Source organism: Rousettus aegyptiacus, unplaced genomic scaffold (genome assembly GCF_014176215.1).
Source record: "Rousettus aegyptiacus isolate mRouAeg1 unplaced genomic scaffold, mRouAeg1.p scaffold_m13_p_1, whole genome shotgun sequence".
NCBI lineage: Eukaryota > Metazoa > Chordata > Mammalia > Chiroptera > Pteropodidae > Rousettus > Rousettus aegyptiacus.
Window position 1 is genome coordinate 86,739,978 of NW_023416284.1, and position 26,218 is coordinate 86,766,195.

The 26,218-nt window shown below is 33.8% G+C and overlaps 1 protein-coding gene and 1 pseudogene across 8 annotated transcripts in view; one reads left to right on the forward strand and one right to left on the reverse strand.

Annotated features, from left to right (window-relative positions):
- The window catches only part of EXOC2 (exocyst complex component 2), a 193,205-nt gene that overhangs the window by 100,778 nt on the left and 66,209 nt on the right, over positions 1 to 26,218 (forward strand). For all 8 annotated transcript variants that reach the window (XM_036237595.1, XM_016159498.2, XM_016159497.2 and 5 more), the window contains 8 exons: positions 5,415 to 5,539; positions 13,860 to 13,925; positions 14,092 to 14,249; positions 14,637 to 14,758; positions 15,912 to 15,973; positions 19,999 to 20,079; positions 20,544 to 20,603; positions 21,213 to 21,274. In XM_036237595.1, the coding sequence (XP_036093488.1) occupies positions 5,415 to 5,539; positions 13,860 to 13,925; positions 14,092 to 14,249; positions 14,637 to 14,758; positions 15,912 to 15,973; positions 19,999 to 20,079; positions 20,544 to 20,603; positions 21,213 to 21,274 (736 nt within the window). The remainder of the gene's footprint in view (positions 1 to 5,414; positions 5,540 to 13,859; positions 13,926 to 14,091; positions 14,250 to 14,636; positions 14,759 to 15,911; positions 15,974 to 19,998; positions 20,080 to 20,543; positions 20,604 to 21,212; positions 21,275 to 26,218) is intronic.
- Positions 16,208 to 16,325, reverse strand: LOC118605035 (annotated as a pseudogene).

The window sequence follows — 26,218 nt, forward strand, 5'->3', positions numbered from 1 at the left end:
AGATTCAAAGATCCAAATCTGCAAAGGGTAATGGAAATAAGGCATACACAGAAGAAAATGGATGACTGTATATATATATAACTATCCTTTTCATATTCATAATGGTAACCACATGCCAAAGATTTCAGAACTGAAGTATATAACATAAAACAAAAAGAACCAGAGGCAAAAACCCACAAAAACCAACCAGAATAAATAAAACAGAAACACAAGGACAAAGAAGCAATGGAAACACCAAACTACCAGGAAGCAAAAGATAAAATGTCTATAAGAAGAATTCTTATTTCAAAAATCAAAAATCACCCTAAACATAAATGGATTGAACTCACAAAAAAAAAAAAAAAACACAGAGGTGCAGAATGGATCAAAAAACAAAACCTAACCATATGCTGCCTCTAGGAGATACATCTCAGCTACAAAGACAAATATAGGCTCAAAAGTGCAAGAATGGAAAATGATATTTCAAGCAAAGGGCATTCAGAGAAAGGCAGGAGTAGAGGTACTAATATCAGATGAAATAGATTTCAAAATACTGAGGAACACTTCATAATGATAAATGAAATCATGCACCAAGAAGACATAACACTTATTAATATCTGTGTTCCCAATCAAGGAGCACCAAGATGCATAAAGCCATTACTGACAAAACGAAAGGGAGAAACAGACCAAAACACTTATCTTAGTAGGGGACCTAAATACCCCACTGTCGGATATGGACAGATCATCCAAACAGAAAATCAATAAGGAAATAAAATCCTTTAATGACACATTAGACCAACTGGACATAATTGACATTTACAGAGCCTTTCATTCTAAAATAGCTGCTTATACATTCTTCCCTACTGCACATGGAACATTCAGTTGTCATCTATGGGAAAGGCATGGTTCTTTATTTAGGGACACACTGTAATTTGTACTGATTCATTCAGCCAGTATTTATTGAATGCCCACTGTGTGCTAATTCTGTGGCTGCACTCCAAGGTCTGTCCATCATGCACATCATAAATACTAAACAGGGCAGATCTCTGTCTTCACAGAGCCTGCAATGGAATGGCCAGCCAATGAAAGGAGTATAACTGGTAGTATGACATGAGCCTAATGAGATAAAAGTTATATTTCCTCTGAAGACAGAGCTGAAACAGACAAACTACAGATAAACACTAACTGCTTTCCAAATGCTAGGCAGCATGCTACACAGCTTACGTGCTACATACAGGCTATGGTATGTTTTGGGTCACTAAAAAAAAAAAAAGGACACAAGTAAACCAAATCAGGGATGAAAGAGGGAAAATTAAGACTGACATCACAGAAATACAAAGGATCACACAAGAATACTATGAAAAAATATATCACAACAAATTTAATAAACTATAAGAAAGGGACCAGTACTTTGAAAAATACAACCTTCCTAGACTGAATCAAGAAGAACTGCAAAATCTAAATAGACTTAAAAGCAGTATGGAAATTGAAACATTCATCAAAAACCTACCAAAAAGTAAAAGTCCAGGACCAGATGACTTCACCAGTGAATTCTACCAAATTCAAAGAAGGTGTAATATCTATTCTCCTCAAACTCTTCCAAATAATCGAAGAGATTCATGGACATGGGCTATAGACTAGTGGTTGGTTACCAGAAGACTATAGAGTAGTGGTTAGTAGTAGAGTTGGGGAGGAGGGGGGAGGTAGGCGGTGTAAAGGATGTCAAATATGGGGTTAGGTGGAGGGTCAAGTGTGGGTAAAGGGGATCAAATATATCGTAGCTGAAGAAAACTAGACTTCGGGTGGTAAACACACAATAGAATATACAGATGCAAAATGATAATGCACACCCGAAAATTATATAATTGTGTTAACCAATGTTATCCCAATAAACTTAAAACAATGACTAAGAATTGTTCTGTGTCACTGGGCAAGAGGCTAGAGGAATCCACCTGTTTTCCAAGAACCTTGGTGATTAAGTGCTAACACATTAAGTAGCTGCAGGACCTCCAACTCAATATGATTATCTGGCAGTACTATTTAGTAGCTATTTTACTACTTCATACTAAGGTGAATTCAGATATAATAATTTTACCAATTAATCTGCTATAGAAAGGTTCAGCTGAAGGAATCTTTTTGGAAGCCTTTGGAATTAATTAATGTTTTTACTTATAATTGTCCAAATACTTTTCCTATTGTAAAATCATTTCAGTTTGAATACTTATATAATTGATGAATTGAACAAGAGAGAAGTCGTTTACTTTCTGTTCATTTACTTCGTGGTTTTCAAAAAGAATTTTTCTTTTAAATTGGTGAAAAGGCAATGTTCCTTATTTTTCTATGGGATGGACAGACTGATCTTTGAGATCAAGTGTCTGTGTGTGTGTGTGTGTGTGTGTGTGTGTGTGTGTGTGTGTAATGTATATATATGTATATGTAGAAACTCAGGATATGTGTTAAGCCAGGCCAGACTGCATAAAGCTTGTTCAGTTTCAGAGCCAGTGGGGACTTGAGTTCAGCTTAGGTTTTTTTCACTTTAATTTCCCAGTAAAGACAAGCCCTGCAAAGATCATGTGAGGTAAGGATACCAGATGAGTTTGTCACAACAGGGATGTACAAAATAATGGTCAGTATAGCAGCATGGATCAGAGCTCAGATCGTTTGAAACCCTGTAAGAGTCTACTTGATACTGTACTCAACATTAATTTTGGGGAATAAACCCTGTAAGAGTCTATTTGATACAATGCTTCGGTTTTTTAGATTTTCTTATCTGATTTTTTACTTTGTCATTGACCCAAAACATACCATAGCCTGTATGTAGCACGTAAGCTGTGTAGCATGCTGCCTAGCATTTGGAAAGCAGTTAGTGTTTATCTGTAGTTTGTCTGTTTCAGCTCTGTCTTCAGAGGAAATATAACTTTTATCTCATTAGGCTCATGTCATACTACCAGTTGTACTCCTTTCATTGGCTGGCCATTCCATTGCAGGCTCTGTGAAGGCAGAGATCTGCCCTGTTTAGTATTTATGATGTGCATGATGGACAGACCTTGGAGTGCAGCCACAGAATTAGCACACAGTGGGCATTCAATAAATACTGGCTGAATGAATCAGTACAAATTACAGTGTGTCCCTAAATAAAGAACCATGCCTTTCCCACATAAGACAACTGAATATAAAGTTTTTGCCACAACTTATAACATAGACAAAGGGCTGGTTTATTTAATATAGAAAGAGGCTCTAAAGGTCACAAAAAAGAAGTTCGAATGGCTCTGAAGCATCTGAAGAAGTACTCAACCTCACTCACAATAAAAATGAAAAAGGTATTGTAACACTACAATGTTACACTAGTTTGGCAAACCCCCCAGTGTTTATTGTTTTGGGTTTTATGTGTTCTCTTTGTTCATTGGTGAGGTTATAAGGAAGCTGCAACTTTCAAGTGTTGCTTGTGGGTGTGTAAATAATCTCTGTAGAGGTCAATTTAATAATACATATCAAAATTACAATTCCATGTACTGTTGGACCCAGCAATTCCTGTTCAGAGAATTTATTCTATACTTAAACAATTGGCCCCTACTTAATGTTGGTTCAGCTTATCAATTTTTCAACTTTATGATGGTATGAGAGCAGTACACACATTCAGTAGAAACCGTACTTCGAATTTTGAATTTAGATTTTTTTCCCTGTGCTTGAGATATGTATTATGATACTGTCTTGTGATTCTGGGCAGCAGCAGTGAGCCGCAGCTCCCTGTCAGCCAGGCAGTCTTGAGGGTAAACAACCAATACTCCACAGTGTTGCCAGTGTTTTTTGAATATTGGCTTCTGTGCATGGTTAAGATAGGGTAGGCTAAGCTAAGCTATAATGTTTGGTAGCTAGGTGTATTAAATGCATTTTTGACTTACAGTATTTTCAACTTATAGATGGGTTTATTGGGACCTAACCCCATGTAAGTTGAGGAGCATCTGTATTTGCACATATACTTAAATGCTGAGGTGCAGGTTATTATTTGAAGCATTAATGTTAACTACAAAAGCTTTGAAACAGTCTTGTCCATTAGAAGGGGACTTATTAAATTATAATAATTCCAAAATGTGAAATACTATGTGACTAAGGGGAGACAAAGAGGAAGCGTTTATATATGAATAGGGAAGAATTCCAGGATTTGTTGTTAAATGAAAGAAAAAAAAACAAAACAAAACAAAGCTAAGCGTCAAAAGAGTGTATTTAGTATGCTTTCATTTATGTAAAAGAACATTTGGGTGAAGGGTGAACACATATCTCTGTTTGCTTGTACATATAAAAGACATTTCAGAAGAAAATCGAAGAAACTAGTAACAGTGGTTTCTTAAGGCAGGAGTTTTGAACTGGGCAATGGGGGATGAGGGTGGAAGGTGGACTTTTTAAAGTTCTTTTCTGATCATATATTGTCAAAATTATTAAACATTTTAAAATAAATAAAATCCCCCCTTCTTCCTGCTGGAATTAAACTCTGTTAACAATAAAACTTTCTGCCTGGCAGTATTTTGAAAGGGAGCTAATGGTTGTTGGTGAAGGAATTAATGAAAGTCACCTTTCCTGACCTGTCTTTGAATAGAAGTTAGAAGTTGACCCCAGAAGTGCTTCTCATCATTGCTGTGAAATTAGACAGTGGGGATGCTTCTTTGCTCCTGTTGGAGGTTCTGAAGCAAAACAGGAAGGCTAGGAAGCAGGCCATGGAAGGAAGAGGAAACAGTATAGAGTGCAGTAAAGAACGACAAGAGATTGGAAAAGTGATTAATGTTTACTGAATTACTACATTTGTTTTTATTCCCACAGACTTATTCCTCCCATAAGAAATCTGTAAGACCTTATTTCCCACTACATTAAATTATATTTAACCCAAGAGGCTTTAATATTTTTATTTTTTCTTAAATTTCTTTGTTATGGGAAGAGTTCTTCATTACATAATTGTGTTTAAATATGTTCCTTTATGATAATTTGACTTCTTACTGAATTTTCACCATGTAGGGTGTATAGTGGTATTTTTGAGAAGTCGATATTAGCCTCAAATTTATCGGCCATGGGACAGCCCTGTCTTTGCAGTTCTTCGTTGTTTTGAGGCATGACTTTTTGAAGAGAAATATAACATCCTGAAAACAACAAGGTTGAAAAGCCCAAAGCATCCACCTCTGTGAAGCCCTCCCCACTTCTGCTCCTCTGCCCTCTGGACCTGCCTGCCCCTCCCCTGCCTGACATGCCCCTTTGAGAAAAACAGAGAACTCTGGTGAGAGTTTTGGTAGTGTGATATGCAAAAGGAAATCTTGCTCTATCAGCAAATTAAAACTGCAGCCAAAGTGACGCATATTTTTAGATGGGAGAGCAGCAATATGTTGGAACAGATTTTTATTCTTGATTCAAAAGTATATTCAGAATATTTTATTATTTTCTCTCCCTAGCATGGAGATACAAAACTCCCCACCGGGTGGCATTTGTTGAAAAATTGACCAAGCTTGTTTTAAGTCAGCTGCCTAACTTCTGGAAACTCTGGATTTCGTATGTTAATGGCAGCCTTTTCAGTGAGGTATGTATACAAATTTGACTACAGATGTAGCTAAGTCATTATAAATTTCTAGTCTTGAAAATTTTAGGTTCTTAAGTGACGTTTTAAAAACCTTAGAGGTCCAACACCTATTAAGTGTTGTCATATATTTTAAGATTAGTTAAAAATGCTGCAAAGCCCTAATATTTAACAGCTGTATGACCTTAAACAAGTTAATTGTTCTGGGGCTCAGTTTCCTCAACTGTAAATAGAAAATAGTAAAGACATCTTTCTCAAAAGGTGATTGTGAGGATTAAATGAGTTAGTCAATTAAAGAAAAAAAGAAAACTCAAAATATTTGCAAGGATTCTGAATTGAGTACACTGCCAGTCAGGCCAAAATATGCATGAAATTATTGTGCTATGTGGACTATGAACAAATAATAAAACAAGGATGAAATATTCGCAGCTTGCACATGGGTCCTAGATAATTCATATAATTATGGAAATTTCTAGTTGGAAAGAATTTAAAGATTCTTTTACCTAACCTCCATATGAGCAGTCTACAGAAGTTGTTATGAGCTTTTATATTTTCCCAGGTCACACATTTACTTGCTGTCTTAATTATATCATAATTGGTAGCATAGAAATTATGAACATAAAATAAGGACTCACCTATATGGATAGCATGTGGAACTTAGATTCATCACTCTATGGTCTCACTTCAAGTGGCCCATAAAAGGCTCCTAGGTCCACAGTATAGACACTAATGTCCTTTGCCTTAAGCTGCTAGAAAAGCCCCACTTGTAACATGGAGAAGGTAGCTCTAGTTTCATGTTTCCACAGAGAACTATTTTCAGTCCTGGGAGAGCTAGAGAGGTAGGGATCTTTCTGAGTGTTAAAGCTGTTTCATGCTGCTTTTGCATTTGCCAACACAAAGCAGAGTAGAAAAAGGCTGAACAGTTTTTGGTTTTTTAAACCAAGGCACACCTTTGAGGTTCAAGACCTGTCTTCCTTGGCAGAAAGTGGTAGGATGTCTTGGTATTCCAGGGGTCCATCCAGTCTTATTTGACTTGGGACACACATTCAGGTTACACTTTAAAAAAGAGAATTGTCCTCTGGAGTTGTTTTGTTTTGTTTTTCCATCGTATATTTAATTTTTATTTGTCCACTATCTCTTTTAAACCTAGTAGATCCCTAGATCCTTCTCTATATGAATGGTTAGTTATCTAAAACACAAAATTTACTTAGTGCATGAAAAAACAAAAATGATAATGCAGGAAAAAACAACTTCCTTAATGCAGAAAAAAAAAGTCTCTTAAGCATGAATTATCCCTGTAATTTTTATTTCTTTAATTTTAGCAGTGTATCAGTTACTGTACTTTATAAGTGAACATTTAAATATTATAGCAATAAATAATGTGCATCACAACTTTTTTATGTTCTCGTATCACTTGTTCATACAAAAGCTCTGTTGAAAAGTTAACTATACAGAGAAAGTCAGTGTGCTGTAAAATAATTGTAGAGTTTGAATGGCCTTCATAAATACAAAGTTGCTTATTGCTGGCTGAGGAAGAAAATATTTTAATTTTAGTTTTTCAGGTGTTCTGAAAATTTTTTCTCAGTGTCTACTTTCAAGAATTTCCCCATCGGTTCACATTTTTATTCACTTCAGCTGAATGAGAGTTGTGTGGCTGTTGTGCTAAGAACAGATTTGGGTTTCTTGCCCTCTCCCGTTGTGGGGGACAGCTGCAACACTCATATGGTGTCATAGCTGCTGCTGCTTATCTGTTCCATCTCTAAATCAGATTGCTTATATGAGGACTGGAAAGGTAGATGCTTCCATATCAGTACCTTGGGCAAATAGTGTTCAAATTTTTTCTTACAGAACACTAGTGTTGAATTATTTACCACTTACCCAATATTTATCACTTACCACCTGTGACCTTAGACAAGTAACTACTTCTGTGTGCCCACTTCCATATGGCTGATTTAAATTAAAATTAAATGAGTTAACATATATGAAGTGCTTATAACAGTATCCGACAGATAAATAAGAATTTACTCCTATTTGGAATAAATATTCATTCCAGTATTTGAAATATCATTGACCTAGTACATAATGTGTGTTCAGTGAACGAAGTTTAATAGCATTAAAAAATACAGGATTGATTAACCACTAGAGTAGTGTTGAATAATGTTGAGATGGATTAACTCATAAAGGATCATTCCCTTAGGAAATGAATTTTAAACCTAGTTATTTATTTTCAGCCAAGTGTTTTTTTCTTTCCATTTGGATTGGTTCCTATAGGTGGCCCACCACACATAGTCAGTAGTTGCCTTATCTTGGGTCCTTTTAGAGTTTTTTAAATTTCTAAGAGTTTTCTGTTTGGAATATTTTGGTGAAATGGGAGTACATTTTCCTTTTTTATAGGTTATATCTAGTTATAGTATAAAAGTAAATAAAATATTTGGTTACAGATGAAAAATAAATTAGCTACTTCTAAACTCACAAACAACATTAGTACTGAAAAAATAGTTTTAATTAATTCTACTATATGTCTTTATGTCTGTGGTATGTCTACTTGTTTGTATTTATACACTTTTCTGAAACATTTATTGTAGTAATTATTAATTAAATATAATTTACTCTACAGATTTGGGCATGTTTTTAAACTATTTGCCCTCTGTTGAAAAGCTAAAAAGACACCAAAAGGCAGTAGAAGAGAAAGGAGTAGTTAGGAAGATTTCTGGGCTTTTGATAGCTGTTATTTAATCTCATACAAGAAACCTCTATTTTTAAATACAGTTTACTTGAAATTTCTTGTTTATCTTGTTACAGAACTATTTTGTTTTAAGAGTCCCCCCGTTAAAGATCTGGATGGAGTTTCCAGCAGTTTAAAAGAGAGTCAGTTCTTCAGACCAATCAAGTCCATGTGAAGTAACACATGTGAATCAAAACAGTGAAATCTAGCCGTTGGTCTCACCACAAAGTAGTTTTGGTCTGTGTGTGCAGGAAAGAGTTAAGGTTTTTAGTTAACGAAATGGTTAATAGTAGGTTAAGATCTCACCTTTAGATATATTTTAAATACAGTGGTGCATTTTGGGGTCAAAATTTTTAAAACATCCAAATAATTTTTGAATATTAGGAATCAGCATTTCAAAAAGTTGTATAAATCATAGTGTATAAATTAAAATGCACTTTATGTTCCAAAATTAGATTTAAATAAATAGAGCAAACCTTACATAATTTAATAAGTTGGAAATGTTCAGTTCTTCATCAAATTAAAACAATAGGTATTTTTAATTAATAATTATAAGAGGTATGCCTTACAACTAATTTTCCTACTTTCTCTGCTTTTCATATATTTGAAGACAAGTCCTTGAAGTTTACAAAATTATTTTGTTCCATAGTTGTCATCATGCATTCCTTAGCACCACTTTGGTGGGCAAATTGTTTTAACTTTGACATGGTGTTTTTTAAGAACAGGTTTTCACTTTTTTCTTTGATTTGAAAATAATATCACAGACTATGAAATAATCTTCCCATTGAACAAGTCCACTATGTAAAAAGTTCAGTATTAGGTACTGTGGCAGATGTAACTAGAAAAGACACCATCTGATAATCAAGATACTTATAGTTTTATATTGGCATGACCCTTCATTAAGATAAATTATACCTTCCTTTCAGAATCCCATTCCTTCCTCCATAGCACACTAAACCAGGTACGTATGAGTCAGGGTTCAAGGAAACGACCAATAGGACATTGCTTCTGTTTCTCACCATATATACAAAGAGAAAGAGATTTACTATAAGGAATTGGCTCACATAATTATGGAAGTTAACAAGTCCTAAGTCAGCAAACTCGAGACTCAGGAAATGCCAATCTGTAGTTCCAATCTGAAGGCCAGCAGGCTTAAGACCCAGGAAGTGCCAGTGTTTCAGTTCCATTCTGAAGACTAGAAAAGACCAATGTCCCAGCTCTTGTAGTCAAGCAGTAGGAAGTCCCCCTTACTCCAAGGAGGGTTGGCCTTTTTCTTCTATTTAGGCCTTCCATTGATTGGATGGCACCCACGCACACTGAGGAAGGCAAGCTGCTTCCCTCAGCCTACCAATTCAAATGTTAATCTCATCCAGAGACACCCTCACAGACATACCCAGAGTAATGTTTAACCAAAATTTTGGGCACCTCATGGCCCAGTCACATTGACACATTAACCATTACAAAGTCTTTAATATAGATTCCGGGTTCAGGATGCCAGTGTTGTTCTGTGCCTCCCAATAATGCAGTAGGGGCTGGGCTTCTCAGCAGCATCTGAATTCCATACCTATAGCAGTCCCCCCAAATCCTAACATACACACAAAATTCTTAAGCCTCTGCTCATCACTTCTGTTGACATCTTAAATCTCCAGGAGAAGCGTTTGAGCCTGTTGGAATTTTCAGGCGCATATCACAGGGTTATGCCCCACAGATCTCCTTTAAAGGGCATCTGCCATGTGTGTGGAGACTCAGGACTTCAAGTTTTTTTTAAAGAAGCCCTTTAGATTAACCTAGTAATATGCAGAGCCATCATGCTTTCTAATATGTATTACAACAGGTTCTGATGAACCCTAACCCTTGGTGGTTCCTCATTCACCAAACATTTATTGAATACCCTGAATATGAATAGCCTCCATATGCCAGGTCTGATACACACACACATCCATGTATACACACACATAAACTTTAAAATATATACAGTATAAGTAAAATAATGACCAAGATATACATGACCTCTCCCCTCTGAGACAGAACCAAAATAAATTTTTTAAAAAATTATCCTAAATTTTGGTAATAACTATCAAAGAATCAAAAGATAAAAAATTAGACAAAGAATATCAGTAGTGGATGAAGATCTCATTATGGAGTAGTGCAAGAAGGTCTCAATATGGAGATGATGTTGAAACTGAAACTCTAAGCGTGAGAAGGAAACAGCCACACAAAGGATCAGAGGCAGAGAGAAACCTAGGAAAGGCACTTGGCTGCTGGAGCCAGCTGGCTGAGATCGAACAGCACCTGAAAGAGGGGGGTGAAGCCTAAGGGCAAAAAGAGAAGACAGAAACGATTTTTCCGGAAGGGCATACAGTCAGAGCTGCAGCCCCGAGTTTATTTAGCATACCCTTTTTATGTGATTTTTGAATACCATAATCAATCACCACATTACCATAGCAAAGCACACCATACATATCTAAAACAATGCTTGTCAATTACATAAGATCCTACACGTTCTTGTTTCCATGGTAGTATAATATTCCGTTACCTTAAAAGGTGACTTTATGGGGCTTACCAAGGTGACCATTGTTTTAAACTCATCAGCCATACCATGGCTTTTAGCTGCGTGACTTCTTCAGTGCCTCACAATGGCTTCTCAAAATGGCTCCGACGCTTGGCATATTTGAAAAACAAAAAAGAATGTCACAGCATCCAGAGTATACTGAGCAGTGGTTGAGGTTATCAGGAGAAGCAAGAAATGAGGCTAGAGGAGTGGGCAGGGGCCTTCACAGACCATGGTAAGGAATTTGTATTCTAAGTGCTGTGGGAACCCATGGAAGGACTGAGTGGTAGAGTAATCTGACCAGATTTTTGGTTTTAAAAACCAGCGTTGTTGCCTATTCAAGAATGAGTTGGCAGGGAACAAAAGTCAAGTGGGGAAGCTGTTGAGGCTGTCCAGGCAGGAAATGGTGGTTGGATTAAGATTTTGTCAGTAGAATTGGAGAGAAAATGATAGATTTCATTTGTATTGAAAGGCGTGTTGACCAGACTTAACTTTTGGCTCACATGAGAATGATGTGCACAGAAATTCATTTATAGCTCCCAAATGGGCTCCCAAGTGAGTAGGTGTGCCATTTTCAAAGTCGGAAAAACTTGAGAAAGAACATGCTTGGAGGAAAATATGTTGGATTTGAGAGTCCTGTGAAATATTCAAGAAGAAACATCAAGTAGGCAATCTGAAATCCAAATCTTGGCCTCCAAGGAAAGATTTGGGCTGGATATATGAATTTGGAAGTGTGATATTATAATTATAATAAATATATATTTGGTCTTCCTCCCCATTTCTGGCAAAGTGCTCCTAAAACCTTTGGAATGTCCTAAGAGAGGAATGGTCAAGGTGTCTTTTGTTATGTTAACGAGGTGATTTAGGTCTCCACCTTAGGATTTAGGGCTGGTTGCCAGGAGAACCAACTGTACAATAGGAGATTGGAGCTTACAGTCCCACCCCCAAACCTCCTAGGGAATTGGGGAGTTTAGTCACCAGTGATTTAATTAGTCTTCCCTATATGATAAAGCCTCCATAAAAATCCAAGAGGAACAGAACAGTTCAGAGAGCTTCTGGTGAACATTTGGAAATTCTGGGACAGCGGTGTGCTCAGAGAGGGCTTGGATGCTCCACATCCTTTCTCCATGCTCTGCCCTATGCATTACTTCCTTTAACTGTTCCCGAGTGACATCCTTTTATAATAAACCAGTGATCTTGTAAGTATCATGTTTCTCTGAGTTCTGTGAACCATTCTAGCCACTTAATTGAACCCAAGGAGGAGTTCATAGGAACCTCCAGTCTGTAGTCAGTCAGTCAGAAGCACAGGGGACAACCTGGGCTTGTGATTGGCAATTGAAGTATGTGACGGTGGGAGTGGGGTTTAGTCTTGTAGGACTGAACCATTAACTGGAATCTGACTCCAGACAGTGTCAGAATTGAGTTGAATTATAGGACACCCTCCTGATGTCCAGACAATTGTTTATCCATGTGGGGAAGCTATCCCTACCCCACCACAGACACATTGGAATTGGGTAGAGAACCCAAATTGGAAGGCATTAGATAGAAATGATATATGAAGCTATGAGAATACATTAGTGAAAGAGTATAGAGAAAAAAGAGCCTAAGACTAAGACCTGATAAACCACAACATTTAGAGAATAGCTATTTATCACCTCAGTAAGTAGGGGCCATGCATCTGCTTTTCTACACCTGTGCCACATTATCACCAGGATTATTTTGAATCAGAGCATCTTACTGGACAGTAACAGAAAGTAGACTAACAGATATTCGGGGCCTTTTGAACTTACCTGAGTGGTCATGACTCAGATGGAAGTCGTTCATGACATCTCTCATTTCCGAGACACAGTGGAATCACTGGGTTCAGTCACGTCTGCCTCAGAAGCCTGTATCTAAGCCAGCTACAGGGATCCATTATCTACCTTATTTAGCCTAAGACTCTGTCATCATTTACCTGGATTAGCTGGTTATGTTCCTAACACTAGCCCCTCTAGTCACTTTTCATTGTAACTTTAAGTACTTCAGTTACTTCTCATTTGTCTTAAAAATAAAGGGACGAAAACATCAGTTTCTGAGTTAAATCCTCATGTTATGAAGAATTCTGAGTGTTATTTGCCACTGAACTTAGGAAATTGTTTATTAAACTATCATTGAGGTGAATTTTGGGTTTAGTTTTTTCAAGAACTAAACTTGTTTTCAAAGCAAAAGTACATTTCTATAAAGAAAAAATATTAAAAGCTGCACAGCTTAATAATTTTAAAATATTTTTAAAATAAGTATAAATTAGAGCCTGACGAGTTGTGTATCTATGTGTATATTGACCACTTTTTATTAGTATGTCTTATATTTTTGTTGAAAATGTTCAGCAATCATAACATTTCTTTTATGCACTCACCTCAATAATGTTCATCATTTAAACTAACTCTATGTACTGTTTTTCCAGCTTATACATGTGACATATTTTTAAATGAACTTGAAGTCAATATCATAATTATTTATAATGCATTTATTATTAACATAAACATTCTCTTGACATGTCTCTAACTGATAATGCATGAATACAGGAAGAACAATGACTTATAGTTTTTTTTTTCTTACAATAAAATAACATATAATGCTTATATTTATAAATATTTGTCAGGGGAATGGAATGGATGTCCTAAGATTACTGAACATTAATTCAGAGTTTACTCTTTTATTTCCACACTATATTAGATGAGAAATGATGTTGAGAATGTTATCATGGGTATCATGGGTATAAAATTGTTGGTGAAAAATATACATGATATTCCGCTACAAAAATAAAAAGGTAGTTTCAGCTTAATACTTAGGTTCATTTATGGGAATTAGGTTTATTTGTGGGCACTATACTTAATTATTTTAGGAAGATGAATACTTGTTAGAATAAGAAAGGTTTTCTGATTAATCATCCTATGAATTCTTTTTAATCAAGTTATAACCATATTTCATGCTTTTTTATATATAGCCTCTAAAGCATATCTTATTTTTGTAATTATTTCTAAAGATCGTTTTTTTAAATTTTTAAGACTGCCGAGAAGTCAGGCCACATTGAAAGATCAAAGAATGTAAGACAAAGACAAAACGATTTTAAGGTAAGTTAAGGATAAGTATGTAGATTTTTTTCCACAGGGTACAGTTTTCTCAACCATAGTAGAAGACTTTATGTTCAAAATATTCATCATTGTTCAGGCAGAATCCTTTATTTGATTAATCAAGTTAGTGACTTTTAATGCAGTTTGCTTGTTTATTATTGTCTAGAAAATGATTCAGGAGGTAATGCACTGTCTTGTGAAGCTGATCCGCGGAGCACTGCTCCCACTCAGCATCCCTGAGGGCGGGGTGAGGCAGTACGGAGGCTGGGAGGTGAAGTCTGAGCTTTCTGGACAGTGGCTTACTCATGTCATCCAGACCATAAGGTAAATATGGACACATTCTCTTCAACAGAGTAAACATTTTTTTTGTCTTAAAAAAATATATATATTATGGGATATAATTTTTAATACATTCTACAAAGAATTTTACTTTGTCTTTTTGCCTCCACTGTTTCCCATACATTATCTAACAAGCTCTTAAACTCTCCCGGTGCTTATATTTAATGAGAATGTCATACTGGACATGCATCTTTTATTGTCTAATTCAGTGTTACTGTTATATTCCCTGGTATGGTCTGTCTTTTGCCTTATTTTCAACATAATACTAAAGCTTATAAGCTCCATAATAAATCATTATAGGATGGCCAAAATGATGACAGGGATCGCTTTGGGATCTCTGCTCGCTTTTGTTTTGTTGTGCTTATTTTACAGGCTTACTTATGAATCATTGACTGCCTTAGAAATACCTAATGACATGTTACAGACTATCCAGGATCTCATTTTGGATCTCCGAGTACATTGTGTGATGGTCACATTGCAACACACAGCGGAGGGTATGTTAAGAAAAATTGATGACATTTACTAAACATTGTTTATCTAAATATGCCACCTCTTTCCAGCTTCCAAATCCTTGAAAACAAAAATTAACTCTTAAGGAAATTGAATATTTTAGATTACCTATATCTACCCAATACAATTCTTCAGAAGAAAGTTTTTAAAATTCGAGATGCCAGACCATGCAGAAACTAAAAGATGGATATACTTTAAAAATATTTAAGGCTATAAGCACGTTTTTAGGGCAGATTATATGTAGAAAAGTTAGAATATAAAAGATGTGAAATATCCCAATTTTGAAAAAATATATATGTGTATATTTAAAGTTTAATTAGAGATATCAATGTAAAAGCAGCAGAAAGACTTTAAAATGGTTCTCTGGGTAGTAAAAATTAAAAGTGATACTCAGTTTCTTTATACTTTTAGAATTTGGGGGATTTTTACATATAATTATAAAAAACAATGAAGATTATCTTTATAAAGTAGCCCTTTGGGTATTAAATATTTCAAAAACAATCAAAAACATTGTTATAATTGACATAAGCCATTACTGTCTGTCACTAGGACATTTAAGTAGGAAATTCACATCTATACAGAATTAGTGACTAATATACTCTAAATGGAAATGGAATGGAATCCAGGTGAGAAACTGAGCAGTATCCTCTTAATTCCTCACCTCTTCCCCTAAGGGATCTGAGATAGACTGCAATGCTAAAAGTTTAGAGAGGTGGCATTCCTTTAGCCAAGTAAGAATCGGACCACCATTGCCAGGAATGTATAAGATTTTTAATTCTATTTTATAGAATCGAAATTGTTCATTAGAAATATTGTATAGTTTATTTTGTACATGTTTAATATTATAAAGAGTGCTGAATAAGTAATAATAAAGTTTATTATTAAACCTAACCTGGCATTCTCCAAATTGGACTATGCAGTAAAAAATTTTATTTACATTAATTTTTATTAGAAAAATCTGGTGAACAATACACATTTTAATCCTTGAGCCTACCAGAATTACATTCTATTGTACTTTTCCACCAATTTTACAAACCTATAAGAAACAAAAACCATAATTTTTATAGATTTTTATCTTTCTAAAGTTCATTGAGATAACTACAATCAAACATCCTTGTGTGTTTGTTTTTCCTGTAGAAATAAAGAGATTAGCTGAAAAGGAAGACTGGATTGTTGATAATGAAGGACTGACTTCTCTAGTAAGTTTGAATTCTTTTAAATGATTAATCATTAGTGTATTTTCAGACTACGTGATATATTAGTAAGGAGCATATGTTCTCTATATTGTAACTCTAAATAGCTTCTCGAAATAGAGAAATAAACTTTTTTTTTTTTTTTTCCTGGCAAGGCAACTCTTGGTTGACCTCACAGATTGCAAGGCCATTGTCAGCTTCCAATCCCTTATTTTTAAATTTTTTTATTTTTATTGTTTACGCCTACGGCACCTGGTCTTCCTAGGTGGTCTCCATCAAAGTACTAACCAGGTCTGACCTTGCTTAGCTTCCGAGATCAGACGGGATTGGACTTTTTCAGGGTGGCATGGCCATAGACAAAAAATAAACTTAAGTTTTTCTTCTGAGAGTCATTTTTGCTGAATACCAACCACACATAGTTAAAAATTAAAAAACAGTGGATTTCTTTTAGAATGATCTTTCTTCATTCTGTATCATTTATTATTTTTATTTGCCTTACATTTTTTTTTAAATTGATTATCCTTAAGTTACCCAGCAACTTGAATTTTTCAGAAAAGCAGGATAGGAAAAAAATGCTGTGCTAACTTCTAAGCCAAAATAAAACAAACAACAGACCTCCCCAGATATGTACACAGGTCAAGCAAGAAATTATAACCATGTATTTTTCATTCTAGAATAGTTATCTTTATTAATGGGGCTTTTAGGTTTTCAAAATACCTTTGAAAGTAGTCTTTATGATTTATTACATTTTCACATCTGTGTCATGGAGCAAATTATGAGGGGGCAACTAGCAATTTCTGCCTACTTAGTAGATAAGGAAGCTAGGATAAAATGATTTTAATTTTCCAATATTTATAAAATAGTGATTGAGTCAAGGTTTTTGCCTCCTGTTATCACCATTTTTTCCACAAAATGATCACAATGCCATTGACTGTGTTCCCTGTGCTGTGTATTGTATCCCCATGACTTATGTATTTTGAGTCAGGTTGTTGAGAAGCAATAATCTCATGTAATATTTCTTCATTTCCTCTAATTTCTGTCCTTATTGACAGTCTTTTAGAGTTGAGGAATTTTTGGCAAGTTGAAAATTTTCCTTCTATTTCTCCAAAGTTCAAGGTCTTTCTAAAATTAATATTAATATATACAAGTATACCTTACTTTATATGTAACATCATGGTTTAGAACAGCACTACTTCCAAATTTTTATAAATCAAATCATATTTGCAATTAAAGAATATTATTTTTAATAAATGCATTGTAAGTATAAAGGATTTATTTTTTTATAAAAAATATTTTTATTTATTTGGTTTATTCTATTTTTCATAATTTGTATTTGAATATAGGCTATCCTATAACTAATTTTGTCATACTCAATATTTGGAGGTGTGGGGGTGACCTGCACCATCCAATACAGCAGCAGTGTGAGATATGGCTTATATAAAATTCATGAGATTCCAAAGACTCAGTACAAAAAGAAAGAATGTAAAATACCTCAACTTTTTATATTCATTACATGTTGAAATAATACTTTGATACTTTTTTTACATAAATTATATTAAAGTTAATTTTTTCCTTTTAGTTTTCTTAATGTGGTTACTGAAAAATCTAAAATTTTATATATAGCTTATGTTTGTGGCTCACATTATATTTCGGTTGAACAACAGTGGTATAGAGGATAATTTACTGCACCGGATTTAGAATCATAATCTGGTTAGTATTTAGTTCTGCTACATCATAGCCATGCAAATCTTAAAGCCATGCAAACTTAACTTCTCTTCCCCTAGTTACAGCAGCAGAACACCTTTTCACAGTGTTATCGGTTAAGATTAAATGGAATGCTGTGGATTAAGTGCCAAACTACAAAGCTTTGTAAACATATAAAGGAGTTTTATTTATAAAACTAATACCTGGAATGTTATACCTTACTATTTTAAAGTTCATTCATATAACTATATCTCACTTATCACAGCAAGCCTGGAAGACATTGGACCAGAATATACTGAATAACTTGCCCCACCTGAAATAAGACAGGGCAGATTAGACAGTGAGTTACCTTGGAGCTTAGATTTTGATATGTGTTTCACATTGGTCTTGTGCAAATGAGATAATTTATATGTTCAATCTGAGAAAATAGAGCATCTGTTTTCAAAGATTTGTGTTAAATATTTTTAAAAATTGACATAAATTTAACAACACTTAGCAATAAAATTGATATTGGCTTTAGGTCCTTCTTCAGGTTAGTGTTTCTTGCACACACAGTCAGCCCAGAATGTGCTTACATGGTAGGTGCCACATCTGAGGTCTCATTGCATGCTTGTGTGATACCTGCCACATCTAGATCCCAGTGTGTGCTTACCTGAGAGTTGTCACAGCTAGGTCTCAGTGTGTGCTTGTGTGATAGGTGCCACATCTAGTATCCCAGTATGTATTTACCTCATAGCTGCCACATCTGAGTTCCAGTGTGTGCTTCCATGATAACTGTCACACCTGGGGTCCCATAATGTTCTTACCTGATAGCTGTCACAGCTGGGTCCCAGTGTGTGTATATGTAATAGCTGCCACATGTATGGTTGTTCGATTAGAGCAGATAAGCCTCTTTGAAAATGCTTGGAAATGGTTACTATAAAAACTTGTTTGTAGTCAATTTGAAGTTTAACTATAGTAGTAAGAAACTATAACCATAGAATAACTAATTTCATGTTTGATCTCATACACACAAGCCAGAAAACTAAACCCACCACACCTTGGAAATCACACTTCTAGTGTCAGCCAATTCGTCTTCTAGTCAGATGGAGAAACATGCTAACACAATATACTTGATAAAGCTGAGCATTTTTTAGCTATTCAGCATGGACCTCACTTAAAAGATAAAGTGAATCAATGTTTAGAATAAAAGTCTAGGTTTCAGCTTTAAGTATTTTAACCTATCATCTGTAAAACTCTTTAAACTTTGAACGACAACTTAAATTATATTCCTCTAATTTATATTTAGTTAACATTTCCATAGTACCAATCCTGTTTGTTTAAAATGAGATTGTTTTTCTTTCCCTGTAACTGGCATTGGAAAGCATTCCCTATTAAGTTAAAGAAATGAATGTTAAGCTTCGCCTCATTATGCCTGTTCTTTCAGGGGAGGTATTATCTATAATTTGAATTTCACTTTAGTGCTCTGAAATACCTCCTTTAAAAGCATCCTATTCTCATGTTGAAAATATCTTCTGCCTTTTTAAATTTGGATAATTCTGAGAATTTTTTTCTTTCAGAAGAACTGGAATGATTTGTGATAACTTCTTACAGTTGGCTAAATTGGTGATTCACTGACAATATGCAGAGATAGTAGATATTTAGACTGTCATTTACTCCCATCTTACCTGAAACTGTTCATTGGCCCTCTGATATTCTCTATAAGAGAGAATACGAAAATAAGAAAAGTCTCTACAAAAGTAAAATTAGTTCAAATTTTAATAAAAGAAATCTCAATAACCACACATGAATATCAGCATTTAACTTACCACAGTTGAATTTTGGATTTAATTCTCACTATTACTATTATTTTAACATCTTAGATTTTCATACCTTTGAGGCAGGTACATTAGATGGATAAGATCAAGTATCTAACAAACATTTTGGCTCTTTAAATACTTTCTGCACAGTTGCAGAGTATCTAGGAGATCGAGCTCATTCAGAATTTATCCTCCAGTGTTTAAAATATAAACTCACTATATCTGCTTTTTATCATGTCATTTGCCTCTCAGAAGAGTAGAATTTTGAAGAAAAATTTTAGTTATACCTGACTTTTGTTTTCGTTGAATTAGATGTACTTTGGAATCTCAGGATTCACCAATTTTTTAATATCAAGTGCAGAACATGCCAGATCTCAATCTCAGTGACTAAGAGATTATCAGTTTAATTGTATCTGTTTCATGTTACAAATTTGGAAAATTGAGTTTTTGACTGTATTCACTTCTGTTAAATGTCTTACCCAATGCTTATTTTTGAATTTAAAGATATGTATTTTTTTTTTCCTTTAGCCATGTCAGTTTGAACAATGCATTGCACATTCTCTGCAATCACTTAAAGGAGTTCTAGACTGCAAGCCAGGAGAAGCCAGTGTAAGTTTTCTGTTACATTCAGCCTTTATTTCAGACTTTTCCAATGAAGCCTTGGGAGAACCCAGTTGTAAATTTTTGAGTCATTTCAGCATAAGAGTTTTTTTCCCCTGACTGCCTGCTTGTTTTATTTCATTTACACAGGCAACTGATTTCTTGGTTCCAAGAGAGGCTGATGAAAGTTAAAATGTGAATATAAATGTTGTAGGTAGACTACTTGCATTTTTGCAAATGGAGAAAACTGACTTTGGTGTTGTCAAGCAGCTCTATATCAGTGTCTTCTCAGGGCAAAATTATTGTAGTTAGAAACATTACCTATAGTCCAGCTCCTTATTCATGGCCCTTTTCAGAGTAAAGTTGCTCACACTGGAAGCAGTTTTCCTTGTTAACTTTTATATTGAACTTCACATACAAAAGTTTTGTTTTCTTAGCTGTCCAGAATTTTTCACCAAAATTCTTCCTTACAGGTCTTTCAACAACCTAAAACACAGGAAGAAGTTTGCCAACTGAGCATCAATATCATGCAGGTAACAAGTAAAAGCACTGATGCCCTGAGCCTGAAATAATGCAAATTATTTGTCAAACCTCTTATTTATGTATATAATGTATTAAATATATATATTTAAAAATATACATATATTTTTAAAACTAGTATATAATAGTAAGTAAAGTAACAAAATAAGGTTCAAGAGAAAATTAACTCCAATTTGTTTTAGCAGTACCCCAATTTTTCATTTATATTACACTCCCCTGTTTTATGTTCCTGTACTGCTTTATATATATTTCTGTTAGAGCACACATGATAATTGTTTACACCGTGTCTAGAGTGCTAAGTTATTTGTGGGCACATAAAGTTGAGCATGTGATTGAATGAGAGAAAAGAAAAGGTGTTTTTCATAAAATATATGCAGGAACTTAGTATTTGGATCAAAATATTGGTGCTTTTACTTTTCTGTCACTTACGCAATATGCATTGGTGAGATCTATAGTCTGTCAACTATGGGAGATGTGTACATACATTATGCCTCTTACAGGATTTGTATTTCTCTTTTTATTTACATGAAATTCTTTTTAATGTTCAAATAGATTAGAATCTAAGAGTTCCTGTTACTGAACTCTCTTATTTTTTGACTTAGATTTTTATATATTGTCTGGAACAGTTAAGCAGCAAGCCTGATGCAGATGTAGATACTACACAGTAAGTAAAACTGAAATTAGTCTCATTATCAATGAGATTAATGTTCTGTTCCATTCTTTCATTTAAGAGGATTAAAAATACAAGCTAATGTTATGTATTTGGTCTTATATAGTACAACTTCCAACAAGAAAGATAGTTAAACATATTTTTCTATATTCAACCTGTGTTTTTCCATAATTTCTTTATCTTCTGAACTCATCTTAACATTACTAGAGATATGTTGAACAAACCAAACAGATGATTAGCTTACTAATCATCTAAACGAGTAAGTTTCATAACTAATAAAGTAGAAAATTAAAACATATAACTTCTAGTCATTAACTTTTACAATTCAGAGGTTAGAGAATTGCACCAGTAGTCTTGTAAAAAAATTAATTACGTTAGTAGGATTAAGTCTGGGTCAGGCTTAGTTATTTGAGCTGCAGAGGACAAATTTTGGTTCTTGATATTTATAAATCCATGCGATAATTCTTTTATAATGTTCTTGTATAGAAATTTTTTTGATATTTGACACATGTAACCGTGTGCACCAAAGATTCATCTGATACAGATAGATAATACTGAAATGCCTCTTAAATCGATAATTGAAAATTTAAGAATTTTTTCATGTTTATCTATTTCAATAATTAGTTTTTGCCTTTCAGTATATAAGACTCACCTCTCTGAAACTTAAGAAATATCTCATTATTTTAGTTTTTATTTCATTTGATTTTATATGTTTAACACATCAATTCACCAGGAAATTGTATTGTTAATAAGTTTCCCGATATTATTGATTAAATAAGTCCTTCCTCTTGTTTTATTAAAAATTCTGTTTCATACGTTACTGAATTCTAATATCTATAGTATAACATATTTCTGAACTTTATATTCTGTTCCATTCTTTCATATATATTTCTATCAGTTCATGTTGTTTTAATTATCATTAGCTTATTTTTTAATATTTTTCAGATTGGCACCTTTTTATTGCCCTTCTATTTTAAAATATATTTGCTGTTTTCATCTATAAGTCTTCCATATGAATTCTAAAAAAAATCATTCTTTAAAGAGAAGAATTCCTGTCATATCTTTAATCAGTGGATTTATGATATTCCCTCCTCCACAATTTTATATTTCTGGTCACTTTTGTTAACTAATTTCCTAGCTCAACTCACTTGTAAATGGTGAACTACGAAAGTTAGCTTGAAAAAACCACGTGATTTCGATAATCAGAACATTTCAATTATATGCGTCTATACCCTGGAAATTAAATTATTCGATATTTTCCCTCTTGATGATTTTTTTAAATTTAATTAAGTCAGGATTGGGAAGGCCAAAAAGCATAATTCTTATGGTCCATGTTAATAGATGGTTAATAGCGTCTACTTTGAGTTATTAATTGTTAAATATTAGAAACATGATTTTTGACTAAAAGAGTTATTATTATGGTCGACATACAATATTATATTAGTTTCAGTTGTAGAACATAGTGATTCAACATTTATATGCTTTATGAAGTGATCACTACAATAAATCTAGTAATCATCTGTTTCATGCAAAGTTGTTATTCTATTATTGACTGTATTCTCTATGCTGTACATTACATCCCCATTATTTATTGTATAACAAGAAGTTTGTGTTTCTCAATCCCCTTCACCTTTCTCACTTCTCCTGCCACCCCTGCTGCCAGCTATCAATTTATTCTCTGTATCTATGAGCCCTTTTCTGTTTTGTTTGTTTGTTTGTTCTTTCGATTTGTGTTTTTCCATTCCACATGTAAGTGAAATCATGCAATATTTGTCTTTCTCTGTCTAACTTATTTCACTTAGGATAGTACCCTCTAGGTCTATCCATGTTGTCACAAATGGCAAGCTTTCATTTTTTTTTCATTACTGAGTAACATTTTGTGTGTATGCATGCGTGTGTATACACATACATAAAAAATATACCATGTCATCTGTATTCATCTGTAAATACCTTGGTTGCTTCCATTACTTGGCTATCTTAGGTAATGCTGCAATGAAACAGTGGTACATATATCTTTTTGAATTAGTGTTTTGATTTTTTTTTTTTTGATGACTACCCAGGACTGGAATTTCGGGTAGTGTGGTAGTTCTATTTTTTAAATTTTTTAAGAACCTCCATATTGTTTTTCATAGTGGCTGTACCAGTTTGCAGTCCCACTCACAGTACACAAGAATCCCCTTTTCTCCACGTCCTCATCAGCACTTGTTTGTTGATTTTTTATTGATAGTCATTCTGACAGATGTGAGGTGATATCTCATTGTAGTTTTGATATGCATTCTTCTGATGATTAGTAGTGTTGAGCAGCTTTTCTTGTGTCTCTTGGCCATCTGTATGTCTTCTTTAGAAAAATGTCTGTTCAGATCCTCTGCCTATCTATTAATTAGATTATTTGGTGTTTTGATGTTGAGTTATATGAACTCTTTGTATATTTTGAATATTAACCCTTGTCAGTTATATCATCTGCAAATATCTTCTCCCATTCAACAGGTTGCCTTTTTGTTGATGGTTTTCTTTGCTGTATAAAAGTTTTTTAGTTTGAACTAGTCTCATTTGTTTAATTTTGCTTTTGTTGCCCTTGCCCCAGGAAACATTTAAAAAAAGAAAAAATACTGCTAAGATCAGAGTCAGAAGTTCTCTGTTTTTTTATTCTAGGAGTTTTATGGTTCAGATCTAATATTTAAGTCTTTAATCCATTTTGATTTTATTTGTATCTGTAGTATAAGAATGTGATTTAACAACTTTTTGCATGTATCTGTCTGGTCTTTCTAACACCATTTATTGAAAACACTATCTTTTCCCCCATTGTTTATTTCTGCCTTTTTCGTCATAGATTAATTGATCTTATAAGTAGTAGTTAATTTCTGGGGATTTTTTTCTTATCCATTATTCTGTCTTATTTTCTTCCAGTACCATATTGTTTAGATTATTGTAGTTTTGCAGGATAGTTTGAAATCTGGAAGCATGTTACCTCCAACTTTGTTCTTTCTCAAAATTGCTTGGGCTCTTAGGGGGTTTTCATGGTTTCATATAAGTTTTAGAGTCATTTGTTCTAGTTCTGGTAAAAATGCCATTGGTATTTTGATAGAGATTGCATTGAATCTGTGGATTGGGTAGCATGGTTTTGGTGGTTTTGGGTAGCATGATCATTTTAATGATACTCATTTTAATAATTTATGAGCACAGTATACCCTTGCATTTATTTGAGTTGTCTTCAGTTTCTATCATGAGTATCTTACAGTTTACACAGTACAGGTCTTTTACCTTGTTGATTAAATTTATCCTTAGGTATTCTGTCCTTTTTAGTGCTATTGTTAATGGAATAGTTTTTTTTTAAATTCTCTGATAGTTTTTTAATTTTCTGATAGTTTATTATTAGCATATAGAAATACCACAGATTTCTATATATTAATTTTGTATCCTATAGTTTTATAGAATTTATTTGTTCTAAATTTTTTTGGTGGAGGCTTAAGGTTTTCTGCATGTTATTTGTAAATACAGTTGTACTTCCTTCTAATCTGGATACCTACTTTTTTTTTTTTCCTTTTCTGATTGCTGTGGCTAGGACTTCCAATACTATATTGAATAACTTGTGTACATCTTATCTTGTTCCTCACCTTAGGGGAAAAGCTTTTAGGTTTTCGCTGTTAAGTGTTAATAAGCAATTGGTTTGTCATATTATGGCCTTGACCATGTTGAAGTATATTTCCTCTATACCTACTTTGTTGAAAATTTCATCATTAGTATTAATTTCTGGGGTAGTTTTTAACATATGATTTTTATCCTTCATTTTGTTAATGTGATGTATTACATTGATTAATTTGGGATTATTGAGCCATCCTAGCATCCCTGGAATCATGGTGTATGATCTTTATAATGTATTGCTGAATTTGATTTGCTAATATTTTATTGAGAATATTTGCACCTGTGCTCATCAGGGATATTGGTCTGTATTTTTTAATAGTTATTTTTGTCTTCTTTTGGTATGAAGGTGATGATGGCCTCATAAAATGAGTTTGAGAGTGATGGGTATTAATTCTTCTTTAAATATTTGGTAGAATTCCCCTGTGAAGCTGTCTGGTCCTGGACTTTTGTCTGTGGGTAGTTTTTAAATTTAAATTATTGGTTCAATTATTTTTATTAAATTTATTGATTAATGAAATACATAAGGTTTCAAGTATACAATTCAGTAATAATAATAATTGATTCAATTTTGTTACTATTAATTGATCTGTTCAGATTTTCTGTTTCTTCTTGATTCAGTCTTTAAAGATGGTATGTTTCTAAGAATTTATCCATTTATTTCTAGGTTGTCCTATTTATTGGCATGTATAGTATTCTCTTACATCCTTTGTTTTTCTGTGGTGCCAGTTGTAACTTCTCTTTCATTTCTGATTTTATTTACTTGGGCCCTTTTTTTTTCTTGATGAGTCAAACTAGAGGTTTATCAATATTATTTATCTTTTCAAAGAACTAGTGTTTAGTTTCATTGACCTTTCCTATTTTTTTTAGTATCTTTTTCACTTATTTCCACTCTGATCTTTATTATTTCCTTTCTTCCACTTCCTTTTGGCTTTGTTTGTTTTTCTAGTTTCTTTAGGTGTAAGGTTCAATTTTTTCTTGGTGATTTTTCTTGTTTCTTATAGATCTGTAGTGCTATACATTCTCTCCTTAGAATTGCTTTTACTGTGTCCCAAAGATTTTGGAATATAGTGTTAACATTTTTATTTATCTCAAGGTATATTTTTTTCTCTTTGATTTCTTTTTTAACATTGGTCGTTTAGTAGCAGGCAGTTTAGCCTCCATGTGCTTGTGTTTCCATTTTTTTTTCTTGTAATCGATATCTAGGTTTAGATTGTTGTGGTCAGAAAAGATGCTTGATATGATTTTAACCTTTTAATATTTATTGAGATTTGTTTCATGGCCTAACGTGATTTCTCT